Source organism: Ambystoma mexicanum, unplaced genomic scaffold (genome assembly GCF_040938575.1).
Source record: "Ambystoma mexicanum isolate Mex_15411 unplaced genomic scaffold, UKY_AmexF1_1 Mex_scaf11, whole genome shotgun sequence".
NCBI lineage: Eukaryota > Metazoa > Chordata > Amphibia > Caudata > Ambystomatidae > Ambystoma > Ambystoma mexicanum.
In genome coordinates this window covers 2,867,521-2,894,278 of record NW_027182336.1, presented here as the reverse complement: position 1 = coordinate 2,894,278, position 26,758 = coordinate 2,867,521, and the positions used below count along the sequence as shown (strand labels likewise).

Sequence of the window (26,758 nt, the reverse complement as noted above, 5' to 3'; positions counted from 1 at the left end):
TTACTTTTCTTTTACCATGTTTCACTTTATCTGGAACAGGGTATTGTTTCAGATGAGGGGTGTACAGTGAACGCAATCTATTGTATTCTAGAATGCAAGGAATATCAGCTTTGACTTTACTTGAATCAAAGTTTATTAGCAATAGACCGTCAAGTGTACATAAGCGTGCTAATGCTACGTAGCCCATGCCTTCCTTAAACACTGTCTTTCCTATATCTATCAATGCTTTCTCTAGGGTAAGACCTTGGGATTTATGAATGCTAACTGCATATGCAAGAGTTAGAGAAAATTGCTCTCTACGTACATACATGTCTTTGAAGAGAAGAAATCGAGCCAATGAGCGCCCTATTCTTTTCACTTCTGAAACTTTATCAAAGCGAATATTTACAAACTGAATGCTGCTATCACCTGGGTATGTTTGAAAGCCAACAACTGTGCCCAGTGCTCCATTAACTAGCCCTTGCTCTACGTCAAGGTTACGTTTAAGCATTAGTCTACAATTTAATGATAATTTCAATACTTTTTCCAACCCAGCTGTGTTGGAGATTGAATTTTCTAAACTATTTAGTCTTGTTGTGGCTTGCTCACACATGGGTATTGTCAAACCATGTACGTCTAGTTTGTCTGTGGCGCTAATTTCTATTATTGCTTGCATTTCTTTCTTTAACATTTCATTGAATTTGAAACAGCTTGCAAGAGTTGGCATTAAGGCCATACAATTGACATTTTTGTGTGCTATTTGTTCCATAACATCAGTTGCACATGCATTATCGCCATAAAGTGCATGTATATGCTGCTTTTTCAATACAGCTAGTGCTTTTTGCGATAATACACCAACCCTAATACTTTTTAAGATGTTGGCATAAGTGAGATCTGCAGATTGCCGCATGTTCTCAGTTAATTCTCTGTATTGGAAATGTTGCCAAAGGTTAACATTACCTATGCTACCAACAGTTTTCCGGCTGAGTTTGTGGCCTAAGGTCTTAAAAGTCGGTTCACCTTTTACTGGTGTCAATTGTAGAAGATCTCTGAAAACGATAATGTGTTTCCCTGCAAAGAGTTCTTAGTTATTACTTTTAAGTACTTCTTGAAAACTGAGATGAATCCAAGCCAACATTAGATTGGCGACCATGCTCACTTCATCGATTAGTAGCATTTTCATTTGTTTCAATACTCTATGTAATTCCATTGCAGCTTCTGCAGAAAGTTTGTAGTAGTCTAATTTATCTTGATGCTCTACTGGAAGCAGTAGTAATCGGTGTAAAGTCACACCGCCTATGTTGTAGGCAGCTAAACCTGTGGGGGCTGTGACAACAGCTGACAGTTTGTTGTTTGTCAATTGTTGAAGGAACTTGCTGATAATTTTGATTAAGAATGTTTTCCCTGATACAGCTTCACCACTGACATACAGCAGTATAGGTTTGTAATTTTGGCAGGTACATTCTTCATTTTCGTGTTGTACGCCATGCACAATTTGTTTTGTTACCTCTTCAAAAATGATGCGCTGATTGTTAAGTTTTGCTTGTTGTACAGTTAAGTCCTCTGTATCTTTTTGATACTGATACATGGTGTTTTCTACTTCTGCCATAACAACTTCAGCCTCATTTGCTATTAGTGGTTGTCCTAATGCTTCTTGACTTCCTGTTACAGAAGGTTGACTACTGTCGAAAGAGTCTTTATCTAGTTGGGCCTGAATTTCTTCTTCCTGTTGCTGCTCATTGTGTAACATTGTTTTGTACTGCGTAAAGTTAACATCGGTGATAGTGCTTTCATTTGCTTTGAAAGCATCTCCATAGCACTCATAATTATCTAGTATGTCTTCCTCTTTTCTCCATGGTTTGAAAAGTTGTATCAGAGACATGTAATATAGTTCTTTCTGTTGAGGAGTTTTTAATGACAATTTTACATGATTAATTAAGCTTTGTTTGTTAAGTTACACTAAGCTCCCTTCACAATCGGTCACTCTATATCTACGTTTGCTTTCATCGGGTTTTACATTATTTTTGTATGCAAAGTTTTGAGCTATGTGGTATAGACACATGCTTTCCAGAGTGGTACTCCTGTTCGGATAGTATGTGTCCAGTAAATAGTTTTTTAGAATGTCTTGGCTGTTGGGATCATTTCTGGCAATTGTTTCTATGTCCTCATATGATTTTAGCACTCTTTTTCTAGATTTTGCAGGACCAAGACTGAGCCATACTATGTTGTCTGATTTTCCATACTAAGCAGTGCTGGTTAAACGATCAGCTGCTTCATAGGCCCCACATTCTCTACGAGAGAGCATGTTTATGCCTAGGCTGTACAATTTCTGAGAATGTTTTGTCTGGTGCTAGGTCATCCCAGATGTCTTGAAGCTCTGATTTTTCTGGTTTTGTTAAGTAGGCTGTAACATATCGTGCAACAGCAGTTGAATTGTCTGCAGTGTACTGCACATCTATGTTTGCATTCCATAATAAGGCAATGATTGCATTGTAATCATTGATATATTTTGATTCTTCCCTTCTTTTTACATAATACGTGTTTTTAGGTGATTTACCTTTAACACTATGTTGAACTGAAGACATGAAGTTGTTTACTTCACCTGTTTCTGTAACTGGTCTAGGGAAACCAAAGCGGCATTTGGTGTAGTATTAATCTTTGTTTTTGTATTTACGGCAACAATATTTGCCACATTTGTGTCTTTGAAATTGTAAAATCTGCCCATGCAGCTCACTATGTGTGTGTTGTGAAGGGATTTCACATGTGACATATTTTTGGATAAAATGCAAAACAGTGCTATCACTGTCGTGCCCAAATTTCGGTGCACCTTTGATCCATAACAGCATGTGAATATGTGGTGCTCCTCTCGCTTGATATTCTTTTCTCCAAAAGAAGTGTTCCACTTCTCCAAGGGGAGGAACAGTTTTATTGCAAATAAAGTGTAGCATTGCAATGAAACGATGATGGAAATAGCTTAAGACATTAACTGGATCTAGAGAGCAAATTTCTCCAGGTGTTAATGTATCTATGTTGTTTTTGTTGCTGTTTGCTATGCTTAGGAACTCATCTAAATCTTCCCATGCATATTCTGCACAACTTAGCGTAACAAACCAAGTTGGTGGTCCAAGGTTTCTGATCATACAGCGCACGTCTCTGTGCCGTCTAAACCAGTATTCCTTTGTACCACGCATGTTTGCAAACAAATTTGTTATACTTGATTGTAAAACCTCATCTTTTTCTTGTACTTTTTGTATTAACTGCGTAGCTGACATATTTTGAAAGTGCGTTCCAAATTTAAGAATGTATGAAACTCCATAGCATAGTGTTGCTAATTCACTGTCATAGAGTAGGTGGAATATGTATTCCACATTTTGTCTAAATCTGGGATCTTGCGAATACATTCGTAATGAGCAGTATTCTGATGCCCCAATCTGAGTGAGTCTATCATCGTATCTCCCACCTTTGCCAGTAGGAAATAGCATTGGAAAAGCATGTGCTTCTATACTTTTTTCCCAAATACTCATTGGTGACCCTTTGGTTTGTCGCCTTTGTTAAGTTTCTAGTGCATAATCTATGCTTTCATTGGAATGCAACGGATGAATTGTGTAATGGTCCAAAAGAGTGGATACTGTAGCTGGATCCAGAAGTTCGAATTGTCCAGTTTCTGATGGCTCTTGAATTATTTCAGTTGTTTGCCTTAAGCTTTCATCAATATTTATTTCCTTGTAGTACTCATTGTTGTCTTTTAGATATTGCAATGCTTGTGTAACTTTGTGTAAGTCTACTAATTGTTGCCATTTTCTTTTGTCCTTTGTTGGTACTCCATTTACTAAGACTATTAAAGAATTCTCTATTGAACGTTCCACTCCTAGAGTCTGCACATTTTCCGTTAGATCTAATGGCAAGTAAACTACTTTGCCACGAATGCCTTTCACCAATTCAGAGGAAGGTAAATTTGCTGTTTTTGGATGAAGGCGTATAATTGCTTGAAATGGGTGAACTGTTTGAATTATTATGCTCTCGTACAAATTGAGCTGTTGCAGGATTTTTGGTAATGGAAACAATTCCAAATTATCTGTAATTGCACGTGAAGGAGTGTGGTTGTTGTCTAATTTTGCAGTACAGTAACTGCAACATATTAGCCGTTCAGTTATTTCATATTTGCTTTCAGCTAAAAGGTACAAAGCTAATTCAAACCATTTAGAGTCTTCCTTGTTTTCTATTTTGTATGCTATGTCCACATTTTTTGTGTTCCTTTTGTAAAACGTTCCGCGGCAACATACACACACACATGGTTTGGTACTTCAGCCGATGACCTTTTAAATTTTTGTATTTCTTTTCTGTATGTGTGTAATAGAAGGTTGCTATGTGCAGAATTGTCGCTACTATGCTCTAAAACTGTTGCATTTTATAAGTGGCTCTCACTTCCAAAATACTTTTTCTGAATACGGTCCATTTCTTCTTGTAAGTATTTGGGTGTTCCATGCAGACAAGTGGTATTTAAATTGCCTAATTCTGAAGCTGGTCTTTTTGCACAGTATATTTTATACACTAAATTTCTTACTTTGGAATGATGTACTGATATTCTTTGGATATCATGGAAGGTACTTTTGCAAATAGGCCCATAAATACAGGCTAATGAATGTCGTTTTAGCCCTGTGTCTTTCCGCACTACACAAATATCCATATTTTGCAGCACTTTCATTTTACTTTTGTCTTTACCTTTTACATATTGATTGAGGAAATGACGTAAAGATTTGAAAGCTTTGTTTGGAATGGCACACATTGATGTGCACGGCCATTTGTATACTGGACGGTGTGGTTCTGCTGAATCGAGGGGTAATTCTGAGTTTTCAGAAGATAGTTTTTTATGCAGTGTTTCTTGTTCCATGACGGTAGTTTTGATTTTCTCATACCCTCGTCCACTGCTATGGATGGCAATTGTGTTTGTTTGATTTTGTTTGTATGCTTCTTCATTAAAATATGGCTCTGTGGTTATTGTGTGACTCCATTCACCACCACAAACATGCAAAAAATTATTTTTGTTCACATTCCATTTATTGCTGAGTTTCATTTGTAGTTTGGTACTTAGTTTTGTTAGTGCTTGCATCCTTTTTAACACTAATATGAACAACTTCCTTTTGAGAAGGATTGCACTGTCCACGAGTGCTTGTAGAATTGGTGAGGATGATTTTAGTCCTCTTCTTAGTAGATTCTGAAGGACTCTGTGACGAAACATTTTTGCTGAAATCCTTTTTTTACTATGGGTTCTTCTTACACTATCAGGATTATTAGGAACATTGTTAGCTGTACTGGCAGCTGTGTTTTTGACAACATGTCTGTGTTTTGTGACACTTTTTGATGGAGGAGGTACAGTTTCGGTAGTTGAGACTTCTTTTATTATGTTACCCAACTGCATTAGGTGGTTTGTACCAAGATTCTCCGCTACCTCTAAAACAGGTGGATGCTTACATTGGGCACCTTTATTTTTATTTGCTTTAATTCTGCGTTCCTTTCTACGGATCTGCTGTTTGGTAGGCATTCTTTGGTGTCTGTTGAGAAAAAAAAGTATACTTTGGTCTGTTGTCCAATGTATGTGTGCTGTGTGCATTTGTGCATAAATGTGATGAGAAAGCTCTTTGGCATGGTGTGTCAACGCACAGTGACCTATAACTATCATTTGGTAAAGGCTTCTTTACTGTTTGTATACTAGTACAATGTGCTTTAGATGAGAGTACAAAGTGCCCTACTTGTGACGAGAACCATTATTAAAAACTGAAATGCCAAAAACTTGCTACCGCAACTTATTTTCACAATCTAACCTTCTAAGGATTTCCTATGTTATTGCAGTACCAAACACACAGGGATTTGTCAGCCATTCCACCTGTTATTCTTTGTTCAATAAATGGATATTTGTAGGTTGAATGGTTTACAAATGAATGCTTGCTTTGGTGCCCAAAATAAGCAAATAACCCACGCAGCCTCTTCAAGAAGTAGTTACAATATGAAGGTTGTACTGTACTTACTTTTTGTGCAAGATGACCAGGTTTCTTCGGATATGTCGTCTGCAGTGTAGATACTGTTGATTCTCAGGAGAGTAGTCTTCACTGTGAATTAAAAAAACAATATCAATTACTTTGTGTATTTGCAGCGGTCATGATACTGCAGACTTTACTTGTACTTCTTTCATCCGAGGATTCAACTTTCATATTTCAACCCAGTCCACGCGCACATTTCACTTCTCTCTGTGCAGTCTTTGCATACTACTTTCAATATGGTACTTGAAAGTCCTTCAAAATAACTACATTTTTTAAGGGTTTGCAAATGCCTTGTTCTTTACAAAGTGTAATATGCATAGGAGAGAGGCTTGTAAGCGATAGGGCAAAGTAGTAGATGGGCAAACATTTTGTACTTGTTAATGAAAAGCACGATGTTCAAAAATCGGGAGACCCTCCGAAGGACATGTCAGCACCACAATCGGGAGCGCTTACTATTCTCATACGATCACATTGCAAGTAGCATTACTGTAGGCAGTACAGAGTACAGATCTCCGACATTTTCACATACAAAATTGAGGTCTGCCCTTAATTATACTTCTCAACTCACACACTTTTGGCGGGTGTCACCCACCTTGTAAATGGCAGACTCACCCGCCAAGCCTCCTGCACGGCCATTCATTCCAATGGGCGTCTCACCCACCAAAAACACAATCGGCTGATTTCACCCGCCTTTAAGACAAAAATGATTGAGAGCTATGCCTAAATAGGCATGCTTGCAACATATGTACAGGTTATGCAGAAGACAGTAAGCAGTCGTGCGATTTGTTAATGACAAATCGGCAATCTTGCACTTTAAAAGGGGGAGCGTTGTTATGTGTTCCCTATGGAAATTTACCAGCATTATTTTGTCTATTTTAAATCATAAGGCTTCCACATGTACTCTGATTAAAATGTACATACCTGTACTCTATACTGATGCATGTGGACATGCATGGAGCTGTACATAGAAATTTGCAATCCTTGCACAGTAGCTTGTGAAGTAGGTGCTTTGCAATGGTTTCCGATTTCCATTAAGAATCATCGACAGTAATTTTGAAGTGCGCAATGTTGATGACGGAGTTCAAATTAGCGATGTTCTATGTGATTGGTGGATGATTGTGCGCCCGCTTAGTTGTGTCCAATGAGGGACTCGCTTTGGTACCGCTGTAGAAAGGGTGGAAGGACTGGGTAAGAGTTACGTGCCGCACGTAGGCAACGCTTGTCCGCTGTTAGGGCGTGTCACATACAGGTTTCTACAGCAAATCCTGCATGGAAAGACTGTAGGCATCAGCCAATCAGATGTTCACATTACTTTTTTGTGTCGAAAGACGGTGCGCACACTGAAAATGGCAGAGGTGGAGAGGGTCAGGGTTTTGGTGCTTGGAGGCATTTTTGTGCAAGGCTTACAACACTATGCCGAGAGTAGGCATGTGGCACACCATTTCGATGTGCGAGGAGTGGAGGTGGTGTGGAGCGCTGACACTGATGCCAATGCTGCGGCAATTCTGCAAGTTTGCAGATACATGCGTAGAATGACCACTCCTCATGTGGTAATTTTGCACTATGGTGCTTGCCACTTGGGATACCTGACTTCACATACTTTGTTGGCAGATTTGGCACAGTTGGTTGAAGCACTCATGAACATCTTCCCAACATCGAAAGTTATTTTTTCTGCTTTACTCCTGCGAGTACAATGGAACAACACTTCTGTTTTCTGTCCAGATTAAAGCATCGGGAGGTGCATCATCAATCGCGGCATGCGTGCATTCATGCTACGAGTAGGTATGTTTTTTTGTAGCCACGATAACATTGCTCCAAGCAATGCGCATTACTTTGAAGGAGATGGTGTTGCGCTATCCTCTTTGGGAAATGCAATGTTCTTTTGGAACATAAGGCTTGCTTTAGAGAAGGTTCTGTAATGTTTGCAAGAGTAAAGCAAGGACGAAAAAACAAAAAAATACATAAAATACCACATGTCTGTACGATATGTGGCCAAAAATAAAAAAAACGTCTCTTTTCAGAGCCTACCTTAAAGGGGAAAAAGGGGAATAGTACTTTAATGTACCATCGTCACGCTCTGATCCTGTACATGTCCGCGAACATGGCGGTACTTAGCAGGCAGCACATATCACCACCGGGGATTGAAGGGTGGAGCCGCATGTAAATGAGAATAAGCGGAGCTAGGGATTGGTCCATAAAGTTCAGGAGGTGTGTTCTGACCGACGTACTTTAGTAAGACCGTCTTCTCCCTCACATGGACACCACACAGCCATGGCTTTCCATGCTCGAAAACAGATTATCTGGATTGTGGGTGACTCATGGATACATTGGTTGAAGGTGCATGCAGAAAGCTGCAGTTTATCTACAAATCTCGGATTTCCACATGCGGAAGTGCACTGGCATGGCGTGCGTGGCATGAGATGGCTGGACTTGGTACCTCTTTGTGTTACTTTACAGACAGAGCGTCCTCTAGATATACTCATCATTCACTGTGGAGGAAACAGTTTAGGCCATGTATCTGGAATTTCTTTACAATTTGCAATGAAGGAAGGACTCGCGAAGCTCATGGACATGTTTCCAAATTGTCAAATACTTTTTTCCCGTATTGCACAAAGACAAATATGGTTGCGTTCTTCTGCATTTGATCCACAAATGGAGAAAGCGAGACGCAATGTGAATAAGGCTATGTGTGCCTTTTTAAGAGATGTTGGCATGTCCTCTTTCAACAATGAAAACATTTTGTTTCGTAGCAGTTTCATTTTCCGCAGAGATGGAGTCCACCTCACATATGCTGGCAATCAGATGTTTCTTCACAATGTACACAATGCATTGCGCCCTCTTTTGAAATCACACTAACCTATCTGACAATCCGTTTTCCCCAATCCACTGTTTTTGACCCACACAACACACCACCAAAAGGCTCTTTTCAGAGCCGCCACTTACTCCCAATGTACACTTTATTGTGTTTGCTCCACTTGCACCCTCCCTTTTTTCCCTCTACGACTGTCCGTGAACTTTTTCTGAACTCCGCAGGGGTCTACGGCCTTCACTTCATAGTTCTATTGTTACACTGAGAAAGGCGGCTCTGAAAAGAGCCTTTTCTGTCATTTTTGTTGTTTTTACGTTCATTGCTTAACAGCACTCGACACACTAGGAGAAGAGGAGAAATGAGGGTAAGGAAGGGACACCACCCACGGGGATAAGAAAGGGCAACTGAAACGACAAATATTAAGGGTGATCTTTATTTAGGTAAGGAGCAAACCTTCTGGTGCTCGGTGACTGCAGCCTCAAAAGCACTTCGAAAACTCTCCCCCCTGCAGAGTACTGCGTCACAATACGTTCACACTACTGTCACCTTTGAAAGGTAAGGGTCCACAGCATTGCGAATGGCTTGTGAAACAGCTGGAGGGAGGTGCTCCCCCACAGGAGTGTCTCTTGTGGTGGGAGGATCGGATTCTGAGGATGTTGTGGAGGAACTCAAACGACTACGCTCTTCACATGGCACCACCTTGCGAATGTCTGCAGTGTGGAACGAAGTGAGGTGTCGCTTCATGGTTGTCGTACCAAAACTGTACGCCCCAAATCTCCCGCGACTCAACACCAAATCGCACTGGTTACACTTCACCAGGTTCGCACATGCTTTTGGTACGTTACCATAAACTGAAAACAACTGCCACACCCATGACTCCCGCCGAGTGCTCCTAGTGCAGAGTTCCTCCACTTCATTCTCTTCCTCGTCTTCTTCCTCAATCTCTACATCCTCACCCATATATGCCTCTGCAGGCCCTTGTTGAGGGGGTGATGGTGGTGGGTTTGGGGGTGGTGCAGAGGCTAATAACCCAACAGCAGCCATGGAAGCCATACCGATTAGTTTCCTTTTGGTCACTACAGCAGTAAAGGCAGCGCACCTCAATCCGCTATAGCTAGAAGGACAATGAAGATGCGCTGGGGGTGTGGCCTTTTGTATGGGTGCAGGGGTGTGCCTCGTGACCGTCGTCAACCCTACAAAGCGGTACACACATTTTACACAGCAACTCCTGAGGTGGCCTATTGTTTGGGATGTGTGAAATTACATTTTTGGACTCCAAAATACTTTGCCTTGTGTCTACAAGTTCATTTTTATTGTTGCGAAAGCACACAAACTGCAGAAATTAGTCCCACGCTCAGTGTAGGTGCGGTCACAAGATGACATCCTCAACACATCCGCCCCTGTAATGAAAGTCCCCTAGACAGCAAATGCAAAGAATCAAACATGAGCATGCGCACAAGTGTCCTACAGACAGTGTTCGGGTTCTCAAACTACTTCAAAGTGCGACACAAGTGAGACGGACAGTTAGGAACTGGCGCGATGTTCGCAATACTTACGTTTGTACTGCGCATGTGCACGCATGCTATGTTCACTGTACGGACAGTTCCAGTGTCCTTAGGACAACTCCATTTTGTTTGCCTACGAACTTGCCGGCCACCGTGCCTGTTCTACGGACGGTACCATTTTTACTGCGCCCAATACGGACCGCTATACTGTCCTTCACACACTCCCTTTTTACTCATTTACACCCATTCCGGACATCTTGTGTGTTCTACGACCATGTATTATATTGTTTCCAAGCGGTACGCCGACGTAGTATATCCTTTGGACACCCCTTTCTGTTTATGTACGCACATTTTCTAAAGATGGTGCAGTCACACATCACATCCGTCTTACTTCACATTAGACAGCACCCACATTCCATTGCTTGCTGATAGGTCGAACAGGCACGCTGTTCGTAAACATTACGTCTTTTTAAAAAAAAATCTACAAACACACTCTTTCTCTACAACTACTGCACAAAAACATTTCAAACACACACACACATCAATCTAAAGAAATAGCGGGGGAAGCGGACACAGAAACAAATATGGGGGAATTAGGATTCAACACGGGCTGGTTACGAGGAGAAGATTTGTGAGGGGAAGAAGGGATGGATATTTCGTCAAAACGTCTATTTTCCGGTTCAAGGTTTGGGGATGGTTCACTAGGGAATGGAGAAGCAGGGCAGGTGCAGGTGGGGCAATGATAACAAACTTTTCCTCTCACACAGTCCTCCACTAACTCCCGTAAAGTTTGAAAATTGTTGTTCAATGTGTCTATTTTCTGCTCTATCCTTTTTATCCTGTCTTCTTCTGTCTCGTTTGTTGCCCTTCTTTTCTTTCCTGGTCTGTTAAAAAAAAAAAATACATAGGTTGAATGCCTCTAAAATACTGGTCACTATTTTGCATATGCAGAGCACTCTGTACCATTATTGTCGCTGTCTTCAGATATTTCATCATGTGGGAAATGCTCCTCCAGCCACTCCAAAGTACTTGCCATTTCTGAGTCAAAACAACAGAAAGAAATGAGTATTTATGCACTACATACCACAAAATAAAATCACCCATATAAAAACACGACCTGTACTCACTCTTTTGCTCTAATGTCCCTTCGTCCTACTGTGTCCGTCCACTGTCGTTCCAGGCTGCCGAGTTTCTGTGAAATGATTACGCTGGAGGCATCCTTTCTTTTTTATGGTACCATCCACTTTATTCTACATGGTTATTAAATGTGTGGTTTTCTTTTCCTAACTTCAGGTTTCCATATTTACTTATTACTACTTATAATATCTTTATGTCCTTCTTCTACGTTGCACATTTTTTGTGTAAGACAATAGTACATTTTCAGCTATCCCCCGCCTCTTTGATTAATGTTGATGCTGTCCAACCCCGTCCGCAAACAGGCGCTCAGTCCGTCCCTTTCCAAAATCATTAAGGAGGGGGTTCTGTATGTTCTATGTTAAATGTATGTCAAGTACGTACATTATACTACATATCTTTCAAAATCATATCATTACAGTGTATATTCTGCTGAACGACTTCATTGCTACAATTTCATGCTTAAGTTCCACCTTCCAAAATCCTATGCAATTCCCTACAAAATAAACTTTGTTACGGGGACGTTATGGTTAGTGATGTCATCAATGATATTTGTGATTTCATCTTTGATGTCCTGGGTGTTAGTGTTAGCAATGCACGTATATGGTGCGAGTAATGGTTGCTTTGCTTACTATAATGGGGGAATGTGCAGTGGTGTTTCGTTTCACTGTGAAGTATAACATTCCTTTAGTGAAATTTTTTTACTGAATGTACATATATATGTATGGCAGGGAAGGAAAAGAAAGGGGCTTAACAAGTGATGTTGTCATTGATGTCATCATTGACATGTGAGATGACATTTTTCATGGTCTGGGTGTTAGGGTTAGCAGTGCACAGGGGTGGTGGCAGGGTTGGGGGCTTAGTTTACCATAACTGTCGAATTTCAGGGGGTTTTCGGTTTTAATTTGAAGCCTAAAGGGGAGGTGGAACTTTTTTTTAGTGAAGTGTAGAGGTTTTTGTTAGGGCAACTTAACCATAACGTCCCCAACAAAGTTTTTTTTGTAGTGAATATATATATATGTATATATATATATATGGGTTTATCGTGCTCCTCCATGCACATTAGAGTCTCCTGGGACAGCGAGATGGAAGCACCCTAGCTCCACCACACATGTCAGGAACCAGGAAGCTGTTCCCGGTTACTCTCAGCTTGATGTGTGGGAGCGGGACGGCCGGAGAACAGTGAGGAGGTGACATTAAGTCCAAAGCTAAATTGAAGCAGGTAAGAAAAAAACATTTGTGTACATGTGCGTGTGATGATGTGTATGTATGCATGCAAGGAGGGAGTGTCTGTTTAAGAACGCATTGGAATGAGAGTGCTGTGTGAATGCTGTTTATGTAAGAGTGTGAATGTTCTATGTGCCTGTGAATAATTGATTGAGTGAGAAACTGCATGGGAATGTCACTGCTTATGTGAATGACTATGAATGTGTGTGTGCTTTTGAGACTTGGGGGGCACTGGTGCCCGCTCCCAGCAAGGATATGCTTTCTTACTTTGTCATAGTATTTTGTACTGGCAAAAGGAGGAAAGCCAACATGATGAGTCTTCTTGCATGGAGGGGGACATTTATGCAGACAGCAAGGACATGTTTCCTTACTCTGGGTCAGTGTTTTTTCCTGGCATCAAGGGCAAAGCCAACATAATGAGTGTTCCTAGGTGACCATACTGACTTACATTGGTGCAAACATTCTGGACCAGTTTTATTACTTTGGCATGGCATTTTATACTGTAGTTAAGGGTAAAACCAACGGGGTGAGTGTTCTTATATTTGGGGGGCATTTGTGAATCCAGAAAGGGCATGTTGTCTTACTGTGGGATGTTTTTTATTCTGGCATTAAGGCGAAAGCTAACCTGAAGTGTGCTCTCACGTGGCGTGTGGGGGACATTTCAGTAACCAGCATAGACATGTTTTCTTACTGTGGCATTGCATTTTATACTCACATTAAGGGTGAAGCCAATACAAATGGTCTTACATGGTCATACTGCCTTACATTGGTGGAGCCAGTCTAGACAGGATTTCTTACTGACACCCCACATTGTTAATATATAACTTATATATGACTTATAATCTTCACAAATGGACCAACATAAATTCACCAGACCAACCGTGCTCTCAAAAAAGAACGAAATATGTTTTAAACATATCCAGAATGGCTGCCCCAATAAATGGCCATTTAAGAACACTTGTTAATGGGGCATTAGATTGATTTACTCAAATCAAAGGTAAATGCACCATGATGAGTGTTTTATGTCACAGGCTATAATGGTCTACATTTGTGCTGCTAGTCTATGCAGGTTTTCGTACTGTGGCATGGCATTTTTTTACTGGCATCATGGTTGAAGCAACCATGTTGAGTGGTCTTACATTTTATTGGCATCATGGTAGAGGCAAACATGTTGAGAGGTCTTACATGGCCATGCTGGCCTATATTGGTGCAGCCAGACTGGACGTGTTTTGTTATACAATAATGGCATTTTTTACTGGCATTAAGGGAAAAGACAACATTAGTATGTGTTTACGTGGGGATACTGGCATGTATTGGTAGACCCTATGTTTCCTATAGTCTCATTACCAGAAATATATGCAAAGCAAACATGAGCATTTCTTTATGTGGGAATAATGTCATATATTGGTGCAGCGAGCATGTACATGGGAGGGCACAGTCTGCATGACATTGTGTTTTTACACTGACAGAATACTGGCATATAGTGAGCAAAGGAATCATGACAATGCATTGACATGCCACCTTGCATTGAATTGACTTTTTCTTTGCCTTAACCTACATATTCAATTGTAAACTTTGAGGCTTTTAATCCAATTTTGCACAAAAAGTGTTCCTAGAAAGTACCATTTTAACCCATTATTTGAAAAATGTTCTTAGGGGAAAACCTCCTTAACTCCAAACTCTGCTTTGTTGGTTCATGGTCCACGCTACACTCGGTTGCTCCTACCTATTCAAGCAAAATTGTTATGCTTATCCACATAAACAAATTCACCAACAGCAATACCTCAGTCACATGTCAAAACAATAATTCTGAAAGGTCAGTAGGGCTAAGGCATAGTCGGTCATGTGTTAGGCACAACTCTGAAAGGCTGGTAGGTTGGGTGAAGGGAGAGACACATATAAGGCACCTAAGATGTATGTGAAGTAATCTACCCTGGTCTTTTCACATTTGATGCTGAAAACTAAGCCTTGCATGGTATTAATGGTATAAACAGATACTATTTGAAAAACTGCCTGTTTTGCCATCCTCATGCTCTTATGGCTAGAGGTATGTACCTCATTCAATATTCACTGGGTATATTTGTGAGATGTAATACCTACATAAGATGCCAGTTAAGCATTGAAAAGATCACCAAATATTGGACAGATTTTTTCATGTTTCTGAAAGGATACACATGCAAGGGTGGAAATGCATTAAAATACATTAAAAAGTGCTGCTTGTGGATTTTCTAAAATGGTGCATGTGGTATTTTGAGAAAAATCAACATATGTTATTACCAGGAGGGAAGTACATTTATTACATTGTGGTTGTGCTCAAATGACTGCATGTGGTAACATTAATTACCACATGTGGTACTCTGCTTCCAAATACATAAAACACAAAAGGAGAGCCTAAGTATGCAATATATTTACAACTTCGGCAAACCTGTTTATAAACAAGAGTACACATGTATTAATTTCCCAAAAGTACTTTGTGGGGAGCTTACAGAATTAGTGACTGCATTAGGTCGGTCTAATTGGTCTAACTTTGATCCCAGTGTTTCTATGTTGAAATAGTAAACCCTATACTGAGTTCACCTGGACATTTGGCATATGGCTCCAGTGGGAGAATTCCCACTACACAGCTGCCATCATGGAATTAATAGGATAATTGTTTTGGAGACATTTACGAATGAGTGGGAGTTCTTATCACATTGTCCTTTAAAATTGGTTTGACAGTATTCCTTGATTTGGAGGTACTTGTGGTCCTTGACCAATTACATGTGATTGTATTGCATAAATACCAACACACCCGGCTTCTGACAGTCCACCACTGCTTACCCAAATGTGGTCAATCTAAAACTGCATGTGAACATTCCTCTGGGTGATGGAGCCTCCCCCCACCCCAGCCGACTCTGCCCAGGTGCTTAGAAGAGGCAGATAAATCACCCAATTAGTAATCAACATCCCTTGACAGCCGAACGCCTGCACCACCCCTAATAGACCCTCATGTCTCTCCTTCACATTTAAGAGTGGGAGTTTCCCAATGATAGGAATGGACATGCACCCTTTCAACGACGGAGAGAATGTTTTAGCCAAGAGGCAAGACCCTTGACCCACAAACAAAAATACAAACAGGAGAAAAGAAGCAGGCACCATGCCCAACTGAAATGTCATCCCATCTTCAAAAGATGCATTGCTTTGATTATCATTCTACAACTGTTCACTGAGGGAACAAACTGAATCTCCAGCTATTTTCGAAGGGTTTACATCAGGAGAACAAATCATAAAATCTAATTTCATTCTTGGATCCCAAATTATGTTCCACAGGCATGTTTCCCTTGGGTCGTCTTTTCACGTTGCCACATGAATTACAATTCTGCCAGAAGAGTCTTCTGCAATCCGCCCCGAACAGCCATCAGTAGGGGAAAGAGTTAAAGATTGTGGTCAATTGCTGCATGTAAAGTATGTCTAAAGTGAACAAATTGTGATGTTCATCCTTATCCTAGAAATGTTCTACTCACCCTCTTACATCCTCCTGACGATGAGGATCCCAGAGTATGCATTAGTTATGTCTAGCTAAGCTTTGGAGCTGTTCCATAATTTTAATGGTAGAAGGCCTGTGGTGAATCCTGAAGAGTCATCACTAATGCCCAGCCTAAAATATCTTCCTATGTGGCATGGGCAAGGCAGCCGTTACCTGGTCCTGACTCTGGGGATGGTATTATGAGGGAGGATCATATGTGAGAAGGCTGTCAGGGAGAAGTGGTGACTCCCTTGGGAGAGACGCAGCATTCTTTCTTTGAAGATGAAAATCCTATAATCCCCCAATACCTGATGGCATGCTGTCACTGTGCAAGTCCCTCCTATGTTAAAACCCAAAGAACATTCTATGAAAAACCCCATGAACAGAATGAGCTTTACACTTTAGAAACAGACGGATTGTTACGCTCACCTGGGATCCACGGGGACGCCACCCAGCCCTGGTTGGATGATTTGCACTCTCGAACCCTCTCCCGGTCCCTTGATAAGGCCTCTGGTTAAAGATGGGTCTTAATATTGTAAAAGGTGGATTCTCCATCCTGTTCCTTGTGGCAGGGGCGCATAGATGTGGGGGGCGAGCAGCGACCAAGTTACTTCACTGGTGCAAGCCCCCCTGTGGGAATCCAGGCCTGCTGCGACTCTGTAGGTTTGTTGCTTTACAGTCTTTATATGCAGTTCTTATGTTCCTCTTAGTTCGAATAATAATGTCTTGCTTCTTTCCTTTTAGGTATGGAAAGGTATTTTGGTGTTGTCATGGGCTGGTAGGCTAAAGCGCGGTGTGCGCGATGCTGTCCGGTGTGTAATGCGCGATGCGCGGTGCTGTTTCGCCTTTTATATTGCTAACCTGTGTCTTTTTTCTCCTTGCAGGTTGCGATGTTCCTCGCTGAGCGCCATAATGTTCCAGCAATGATACTGACCAGGAGATGACTACCCAGGTAAGAATTGTGTGGCTTTCTTCATTCGTGAGGAAACGTGAGTAAACGCTTACTAATTCTGTCTATCTTTCTCCTCTTTCCAGGTTATGGTATTCCAGGATGCATGCAGTGCCGAATGATGGAGTTCGTACCTTCAGGTGAGTGGAACTGAAGTCAGCGATGGATTGAAGACAGGATACTGTTCCAGGTAAGTTTCGTAGTGTTCTTTCTCTCTCTGCAGGTCCTTGGTTTCAGGTAAGTTGGCATAAAAAACTGGACACGGTGAGCATTACGCTGCCCACAGCAGAATAACGCAAAGCATGTTCTACTGTTTGGGTGTGGTTTAAATAGCCTCAGGTAAAGTAGTTCAGGTAAAATAGTCCCAGGCCTGCCCCACCCAAAGTAGTCCAGGTAAAGTAGTCCCAGGCCTGCCACACCCAAAAGACTAGACCGCATAGCTCAGTTCCTTGTAACTGAGCTATGTGTGTGCCTCCATGTTGGCTGAACCCCCCCCCCCAAGTTAAATAGTCCCATTCTAATGTTGGTCTTCATGATGGTTATGAGCCTGGCGCCAAAGGTGCTAGGACTGACTCCAAGAGAGTCTTGGATGAGGTTTTAAGGCCTTTGACCTGGCCCTAACTGGAAGGCTGACTTGCCAGTGAGGGTCGGGCAAGGGTCATGACACGGATCACATTTGTCATCTTTTGATTCCAATAGTTCTGTCCTAGGTAAGAGTCCTGAACACAATATCACTATACATTATGTTCACATAACAACTCCTGTTTTTTGACAAACTCAATTCCAACAAGCTTAAAAACAATATGGACTTTAATTCCCATAATACCTATGGTACTGGGACGAAGACGAGGAGGGAGGAGTCCGTGTGGACCAGGAACAACCTTGAGATGCAGACTAGTTGTTTGAAGAATCATCCGTTGCGCGGGAGATTTAAGAATGGTGCGACTTGACATGAACAGAGTTGGAGAAGGAGAGGAGGAGGTGGTCGCAGCCCAAATGAGGGAGACGGAGCAGAAAGCCACGGAGAACACCAAACAAGATGATAACTCCAAGGCACTGTCACAAAAGTGAGCCATGCTGAAGGAGGACGACGCAAAGGTTGCATGGGTGGAGGCGCGAGAGACCAATGCAGGAACCAAGGGAGACTCTGTGTGAGCGGGGAATCCGACCCAACAACGGTTCTTCACTATCGATACACGGTAACCGGTGAGTCAACCATTCTGACAAAAGTATTCTATGAGGGAAACACTTACTTTGACCACCTAAGAAAAACCTTTTATGAAAGAAACACTTGTATTAACATCTTGAGAAATGTATTCTATGGAAAAGACTGTTGTTACATCCTCCTAAGTAATCATTTGTGACATCTTGGGAAGAATATTTCATGAAGGAAACAGTTGCTTTGGTTTTGAACAAGTGCTCTATGGAAGAGACATTTACTTTGGCAATTTGAGGGACGTGTTGGATGAAAGAGACATTTTTCACTGAACTGAATAGAATATTGTTGGAACAGAACTCTTTCAAAAGCCTTCCTGAATTGCTTCAGGGGAAGGTAGTGAAACCCTGGAGACAAGGATTTCTTTGTTGGAGATATACTTTTGAACTTTCGCACATTTATTTTTAACTGGAAACAGATACATTTACGTTACACATTTTGGTTGCATATGTTTGATAGGTAGGACCATTCTTGTTAGGATAAGGACAGAGAAATCTTCATCCCATCCCCTTTTTATTTTGAATAAACAGGATTGTGATAGATCAACGTCCGGGGCACCAGTGGTCCAGGGATGAATATTGGTTTCTAAACCATCAATCAACCCCACACCTCTAGTACACCAGAAGGGATCCGAACAGATTGAAATACAAGGGAATTATAAGACCTGGAACGGGAGGCTTATCTCTGCAAGGTCGTGGATCATTGGTTAGTTGCAACACAGCGAAAATACTATTATTACCCAATGATAAAAGGGACTGTCCAGTCAAGGTTGTATAAAAATATCTACTTTATAGTTACTACAACAGACAGTTCTAGCACACTACAATTACAACCCACACTGTAAAGGAACACAGAGGACAGACAGTTTCACAAAGGAAAGGGATGCACTGTGGATACTGACATGAGGGTAGTTCATAAAGAAATCAGTCTTACTGTTCAAGATTATTTGGTTTCAACACCAAAGGGGCAAAGGGTTGTAACTGTCTCTAGGGGCCTTCAGAGAAGAACCGGGGGGGCGGCAGAACCACAATGTACCTGGTGCCGAAGAACTTCTTGGTGCTTGACAGCGTTGAGGTGGTTCCAGGGCGCTTCGCTGCCCTGGAGACAGAGTTATGGGTGGGAAACAGCTGCTGGTACCAGGTGGCAGGCCGTTCGGCAAGTGACTTTGGACGGACATCTGCAGGCTGTCCGGCGCGGCGGCTCGGGCCAAGAATCGTTGTCTCTGTGCTGGTTAGTGGATCTGGAATGCTGGTCGAGGCGTTTCTGACGTCTAAGGTGACTGCGGCGTGACAACAGTAAGCGGTGAAGCCGGATGCGGTTCGAGGACTCGACTGTCTCAAAATTGTCCTTAAAAAGATGGATTCTGGATGATGCTAGTGTGGCACTCCTCCTAGGCTCTTTTCCGGCACGTGTCCTTTCCAGGCGGATGGCCCAAAGCTCAGGAGAGTGATTGCAAGCAACTGCCTTGTCCTTTGTCCAGAGACTCTCTGGCACTTCCCACCTAGGAAGCTTGCTGTCAGAACCTAGCAGGGCACGCTGTGTGCTGGCTGGGTACTGGTTCTGGAGCTGCTGAACGGGTCCTCTGAGTCCGGTATCTCCCTTTGTTCCTTGGGAGATGTTTAGGGGAGGGATCTTGCTTCCCTCTTGGCACTCCTGACCTTCCTTCACTGGCGGAAGATGTAAAGTAGACTGTACCTTCAGCTCGGGTCCAAATGAGTCCTCCTTCTTACTCCTTGCAAAGTCTTCAGATGATCTGATCAGTCAGGGGCTCAGCCCTCTTTTAAAGCCAAACAGGCTCCAGTGTTTGGAGCAAGCTGATCCCACCTTATCCTGGGTCCCCACCAACAATTTTCAGTGATGCTTCTGGTCAGAATCAGAGCTCTTGGCAACAGACAGGGGAAGGATGACAATATATACCTCTAAGTCCTACCCATCTTCCTGTCTGCTGTACATCAAAGTGTTTCCCTAATTAACTGAGCCCTATGCAGCGCTTGGTCACATCATGGGCCTCCTTCGAAGTAGGGAGTTGCAGGCAGACATTCGTCTCCTAAAATTCACATACTTCTCTGCTCTGAAAGGAGTGGTTCCATACAGGACATTCACTGCCCTTTCATACCAAGGAGGTGTATTAGTACCAGGTTGACACATTGCATTACAAAGTCTCTGGTCTCCATTGTCACTTCCTGAGGCCTGCTAATGAACATTCTTCAGTATTCGCCGCCACCAGCAAGGTGTAACAATGGAGATGGAAATACATGGGGCCTTGAAATGCTAATCAAGCTGCCCACGGCCAGAGGCGTTTGATGTATACACAGCTCTCAGGTGTCAGCTACACATGGAGGGCAGCGCTGGTAAACTGTGTCCTCCCAGAGTACATGACTATTTTTCTGCTGTGCAGTGAGCATGGAAAGTATGTGCAGGAATGGCCCCACATATTTTCCAGAGGTTGATCTCCCATCATTCATTCTTTTTGAGTAAACAAAAATCAAAAAGCCCAGGCGAGCGCACTCTCCCTGGGAGGATGGTCAAATTCCTCACAATGACAAATGTTGAGAAAATTACAACTTTGCGTCCATCTCTCATTTCTGACCCCAAACATTCCGCAACGGATGGATTTTGTAGTGCAACTGTTTTGCTCTAGCAGTATTGCACTGGCATTATAGTGGTGTAGGAGCCGCTGTTTTACATCTATTGTGTATAGGATCCTGCTCTGTAAACAGTGGATCTTTGCTAGCTTGGCAAGGTGTACATTGATATAGGCTAGCCTTGGCATCTTCCTATTCATCAATAGAATACAAGAAAACAGTAACAAAAGTTATGTGGGGCATTGAAGAGCTCTCCGTTCCATAACAAGCCACCTCCATGAGAGTATGAGATGCCTACAGCAGTGAAGGGGTAATAGAACACTTCAACTGAATATCATAACAGTAGAGATGTGTCTGCTGGTTGGGGTGCTCTGAATCAGTCTTAGCATAAGTGCTGTGAGAGGAGGAGATAATGTGTCAAGGACTTTTTGGTATGCTTTGAGAATGGTGTGTGTTTGTGTGTGAGAAAGTGTGTGTGTGTGTGTGTGTGTGTGTGTGTGTGTGTTTGTGTGTGTGTTTGCGTGCTTGCGCGCACGCGCGTGTGTCTGGGTGTATGTATGTAGGAAATTGATATTATGAGACTTGCAGGTGAAGGGATGTCTGGTTGAGACATGTATGTACTGGTGGGTATACGTTAACATAAAGTCTACCCAGCAGGATAATTAAAGTTAAGCATTTCTAAATGTGACTATGATGTGTTTCCTGGGCTTAGCATCCTCAAGCATTACCCTGGACCATTGCCATATGGTGTGCCCAGTGGGGTGACAATGAAACCTGTGTTCTAAATAGGATAGCTCTGACCGATCTTGCCAAACATTGCACCTGCCCATCATGGAGCCTCTTTACACAATTGGTTAGATTATGAGTTCTCCCCTCCCCGCCCTAAAGACTGTATTTGACAGCATTTGTTCCATTTTCCATACAGCAAATTATCATCTTATACCAGCCTCCTCCTTTTCAATGGGCATCCAGACATGTGAACTATGGAGACAGACACTCTAACTCAGTCGCCCCAACTCTGGAAAGAAGTGTTAGTCCACACAGGTGTTCTGCTCGTCATGAAATCTCTAAAGACCTCCTTCTAACTAACCAATGGTTTGAGAGACCCGCTCTTCAACCCCCGCCCGACAGCTCTGCCTGACTGATTCCTTAATGTTATTTAGACAGAGTGGTATCTCAGCCTGCAGTGTGTAAATGAAGTCAAAATGTAAGTAGGTCGACTTGTGCAAGCCACATCTGCTCCTTATATACTTTGGTGATCCTCATATCGCACCATGACAGCAATTTGTAGATATGTATGTTAAGGAAGTTTTATTTTTTATTTTAAAAAGCTTTAAAGTAAACCTTACACGAAAAAACATAAAAACATGAATGATTTTTTTTAAACTATCAATTACACCAATTAAAACAAAAAACATTGATTAATTAATTAAATGGGTAATTAGTTATTTTCCACTTAAAAAACGACATAAAGCAATAACCAACAAAACATCTCTCCCCACATGAGCCTGGACCAGAATAGGTCTTTAGAAAAGTGCATATCAAGGCATAAACCAACTTTCTCAAAATGTCTTTGCCTATTGGGTGAAAAATTCAGACAGTCAATGGCCCAGTGGCGTAACGTCTCCAAGGGGACCCCAGTCCTGCAGAAGCGACAAGTCACAACGTTCGACTCTGAGTCAATTTAATTTGAATGCCTCATCCTTTCCATAGTGTGCAGTTGGTTTAGTCTAAATTGCATGTATAAATGACATAGTTTATTACAGAGAAACCTAATCAAATATGGGAGAAGATTGTCTCTTTTAATAGGAAATATAGCATATTCTAAGTATGAAGAATAGGAATGCAGTGATTCGAGGGTCAATGTCCAGTCATACCTGAACAATTTCAGTTTGGTTTGACCCAGTCTTTGAGTTAATTTCTCTTCAGATGAACCTATACACGTCAATAGTTCTTGCATTTTAATTCTGAAACAATTGATAGAGGAGACGGACTGTTTTAGTCATGATTTGATACAGATCAATGTATAAAGAATTATCTGGAGGAATCAATAATTTTGAAAAATTCATAAACTGTCTCCACAGGTATCGTGATTTTAATGAGACCATGCCTAGTTTGTGTCGAATTATGTTGTTGGGCAACGAGGGAGCCAACCCCAAAACCTTTTTCCATAATGAGCCCTGAATAACATTCAAGAATTCGCCTAGATCCATCAACAAGTCCAGGCCATATAGTAAAACTAGCTTAACCTTTCCCAAGTAATAATCCAAAGCTGGTAGGATGGAGAACTTGTACAGTTTAGAAAAATTGTCATGGAGATTGAGTTAGTTAAATTGTATCCTAAGATTTTAGTTCTGGTACCCATTCAATACTCTCTTTACCAATGGATCACTGCATTACTTTGGTTTTAGCCACGCTTGCATATATGACCGCCTTTTATTTAGACCCGTTGATCTTCAATTTGTTATTAGCTGATGATTGATGGAACAAGTTCAGCTTCCATTAAAACCCCATAGGGAACCTATCAAAGACGATTATGTCATCTGCAAAAGCGAGCCATTGTATTCTTAAGTGACCCAGCCTAACCGGAATAATGTTGTTTTCCTTCCAGGAAGGAAAAGTGCTAATAATAACTTTCCTTCTATGGAAGTGCAAATAAACGCCTTAAAGCTCAGTGATACTTACCTGTGATGCCCCCCTGAAGATGGGATGGTTAATGTTGCAGGAACTTTTCGTCAAAGTGCCTCCCTCAGCATCTGTGGCTGCAAAGCAGTTGATGGTCATTATCCGATTGTTAGACTGAAAAGAGTAGAAACCCCATAGAAAAGGGAGTGAGTAGCTGCATAGGTTTGTACTATTAAGCAAGGCAGCTCATCCAAACACTCAAACATGTTAATAAAGAGACGCAACCCCTAGGCACCCAGTGAGGATTCTATTCAAATAAGTAGAAACATTAACTTTCTAGAGTGGCAATTGAATATGTTTTCTCCTCGTCTTGCTCTCTATTTGCACATCACACAAAGGTGGGTTCTCTAGTAAGACCATCACCTTTGAAAACACAAGTTCAAATTAATGTCATCACTATGTTTGTAAATATAGCTGATATGCGCTGTATTTCTTTAACCATCACCTACATCATTCGCACTTATCTGATGTCTAAAATGAAACAAGTTGTCAAGCAGTCTATTTATGGACCATACTGCAGAATCCTTGGGAGGTACAAAACCTCCAACACTTGGGGGCTAGACCAAATGCATCTTTCAAACTGGCCCACCTATTTTGTTTGACAAATGTCTCAAAGGTTAATATCTCTACCCTGTATCCCTTGCATAGGAGGATCTCAGTGTACAGGGTTCAGAAATATCAGACATGTGTAGGTTTCTACAGGGCTCCTAACTTCCATTTGTACGTTAAAGGCTTCTCTTTTGAAACTATGCAGGTCCACGATTTACTGTGTTTGGGGGAAAGTAGCTCAAGAGCGCAGGTAAACTAGCTATACCATACCCGAAAGGATCCATAGGTCTACGTTGGGAACTTTCCCTTTTGATTGGCAGATAGGATGATCTTGCTGAACAAAGGTTTCTTGCAAGCATTGGTTATTCTGTCATGCCGCCCTCACACAGAAGTGTGTACATGCCGCATGCCGACAGTGGCTCCCGCGAGTGATGGGATAACAGCCGTGCACTGGTATGTGCAGGTTTAAGGAGTCCATGGGCAATGGAGACCATTGCAAGTTTACCATCAGGTATAGTATATATTCTATTCTACAAAAGGATACAAAAAGTCCCATACTCAAATATATGAGGAATATAATTTTTATATTTTGTATAGATCATATTGCTTTAAAAAAAAAAACTACACTTGCACATGAATTCTGAGTGTGGTTGATCACAAATATGCATTAACCAAAAGACCTTGGGGCAACACAATCTGATCAGATTTTTTTATTGTCAATACTAATTGTCATTTGTCCCCATTTGATTGCTGGTGCTATGCGATTGTAGTGGGGCAGTGAATGCAGCAGTCTGAGGCATGCATCACCATTATCCACCAACAAGGAGGGACAGGGCCTCATTCACACACACAAAGCCACTTATTGCCCATGCCTGTCAAGGGCTGACACCCTCAAAGTAAATCTGAAAAACCCATCTCACCGTGGCATTGGGAATATGCCCATCCAACCCTACAGTCAACAGACATTCAGAACTCTGGAATGGCTAGTGAGGCAACATGTTGTCTACAATGTGAATTGAATGTGCATATTTAAATGGGTCCATACGTTGCTGACTGTGGCTCCGAAATCCAAGTTGGCACTGCAGGCAATGCACTCCACCAGTAAAAGTGTGGTTGATGAATATGGGACACCATATCTAAAGGACAGATGTGCCTATACAGAGATTAAATGCATCAGACAACCTACTACAGCATCCAGATGTACTGTGCCAAGACTTGCATGTGCAGAGGATGTGTTTGGTGAACTTGGTTACCATAGAGGAACAAGACTGAGAATTGATGCTTCCCGTCAGGGACCCTGGTTACAGACTTTCAAATAGCTGACACCAGAGATCAAGAAGTATGCCAAGGCCTGAAGGCCTTAAAATTAGGCGCAGGAGATTTTTTCTTGGGAATGTCAGAGATTGGCCCAAACTAAACCAAAAGATAATAGGTTCAGGATCGATCTCCTTGGTCCGAGCTTGGTTCTCTCCAGTTCTTGATAATTTCTCAATGGCCCTCAATTCTAGTTTGGTGGTCCAGAAATAAAGGTGCGGTAGCAACATACTGGCACCCTTTCCAGACCGCCAAACTATAAGTATGCCGGTACGGGCTGTGAACTACCGACAGGCCTGACCTGCCGGGGGTTCAGGCCCCTACCGGCTTGTTTTTCACTGAAGCACCGGCACATTAACAACAGTGCCGGTCTTTCAGCAACTAACAAGCCATCAGAGGACTCCCTGGGAATGGGAAATAACCGTACCGCTGCTGCCTGTGATATCCTGATAGCAGCGGGATGTCAGGCGGCAGTAACAGTGTCACAGGGTTGTCAGAAACCCGCCGCCTACCCGCATGTTTTACCGGCAACCTCGTAATGAGGCCCAATGGCTTCTCAGTCTCTTTGGCGTCTTCATGCTTCTCCAGGTTGGGAGGAAATGCAAAGGTCATTGCCAAGTCCATCTCCCAGTGCAAAAGAGCTCCCTCCATTCTCTGTGGCAAAATCCTGCTTCTACTCTTGTGCACTGTTCTGATGGCTAGCTAGTTGCTAGAGTTCTGGGGAATGTAATTCTATGACCATCTAGCACCAGGTCCTGGAAGGAGCAGCGTGGTTGTGGTGACAACCAGGGAGAGGTGGATAGGTAGTCCCTTAGGTCTAATCCTTTCTGACCTACTCCTATTTTTGCCTCTTTCCTCACTGAGCGTGCTCTGTCCTACCTGACCACTCATTTTCCTCGTCCCACCAAATGGTACTACTGAGTGCAGACCTTGCCTCATGGAACATTCTTATTCTTTTTAGATGTTACATCATCTTCCTTGCTGTGAACCTAAGGTATCCTTACTTCCACCTGTAACTGTCCTCTACCTTGTGTTGGCAGTTTCTCCCTAAGGACTTCCCAGTCTTACACCTCTCTTAATAATTCTAAAACAAACGTGACATCCCTCCTCTAAATGTCCCTAGCCTTCCTTCACCCCCTGCTATCTCCTTTGACCAGTTCCTCTTGAGCCAGTGTTCCTCATGACTATTACTACCACTATGTGCCATAATCACCCCTTAAACGTCACACAAGTATCCTGTAATGTGTCCACCTCCTCATCATT

General features: G+C 42.1%; 1 protein-coding gene across 2 annotated transcripts in view; it reads right to left on the bottom strand.

Moving 5' to 3' along the window:
* The window catches only part of LOC138553514 (integrin alpha-X-like), a 1,247,842-nt gene that overhangs the window by 231,931 nt on the left and 989,153 nt on the right, over nt 1-26,758 (bottom strand). For both annotated transcript variants that reach the window (XM_069642543.1, XM_069642544.1), the window contains one exon: nt 23,633-23,746. In XM_069642543.1, the coding sequence (XP_069498644.1) occupies nt 23,633-23,746 (114 nt within the window). The remainder of the gene's footprint in view (nt 1-23,632; nt 23,747-26,758) is intronic.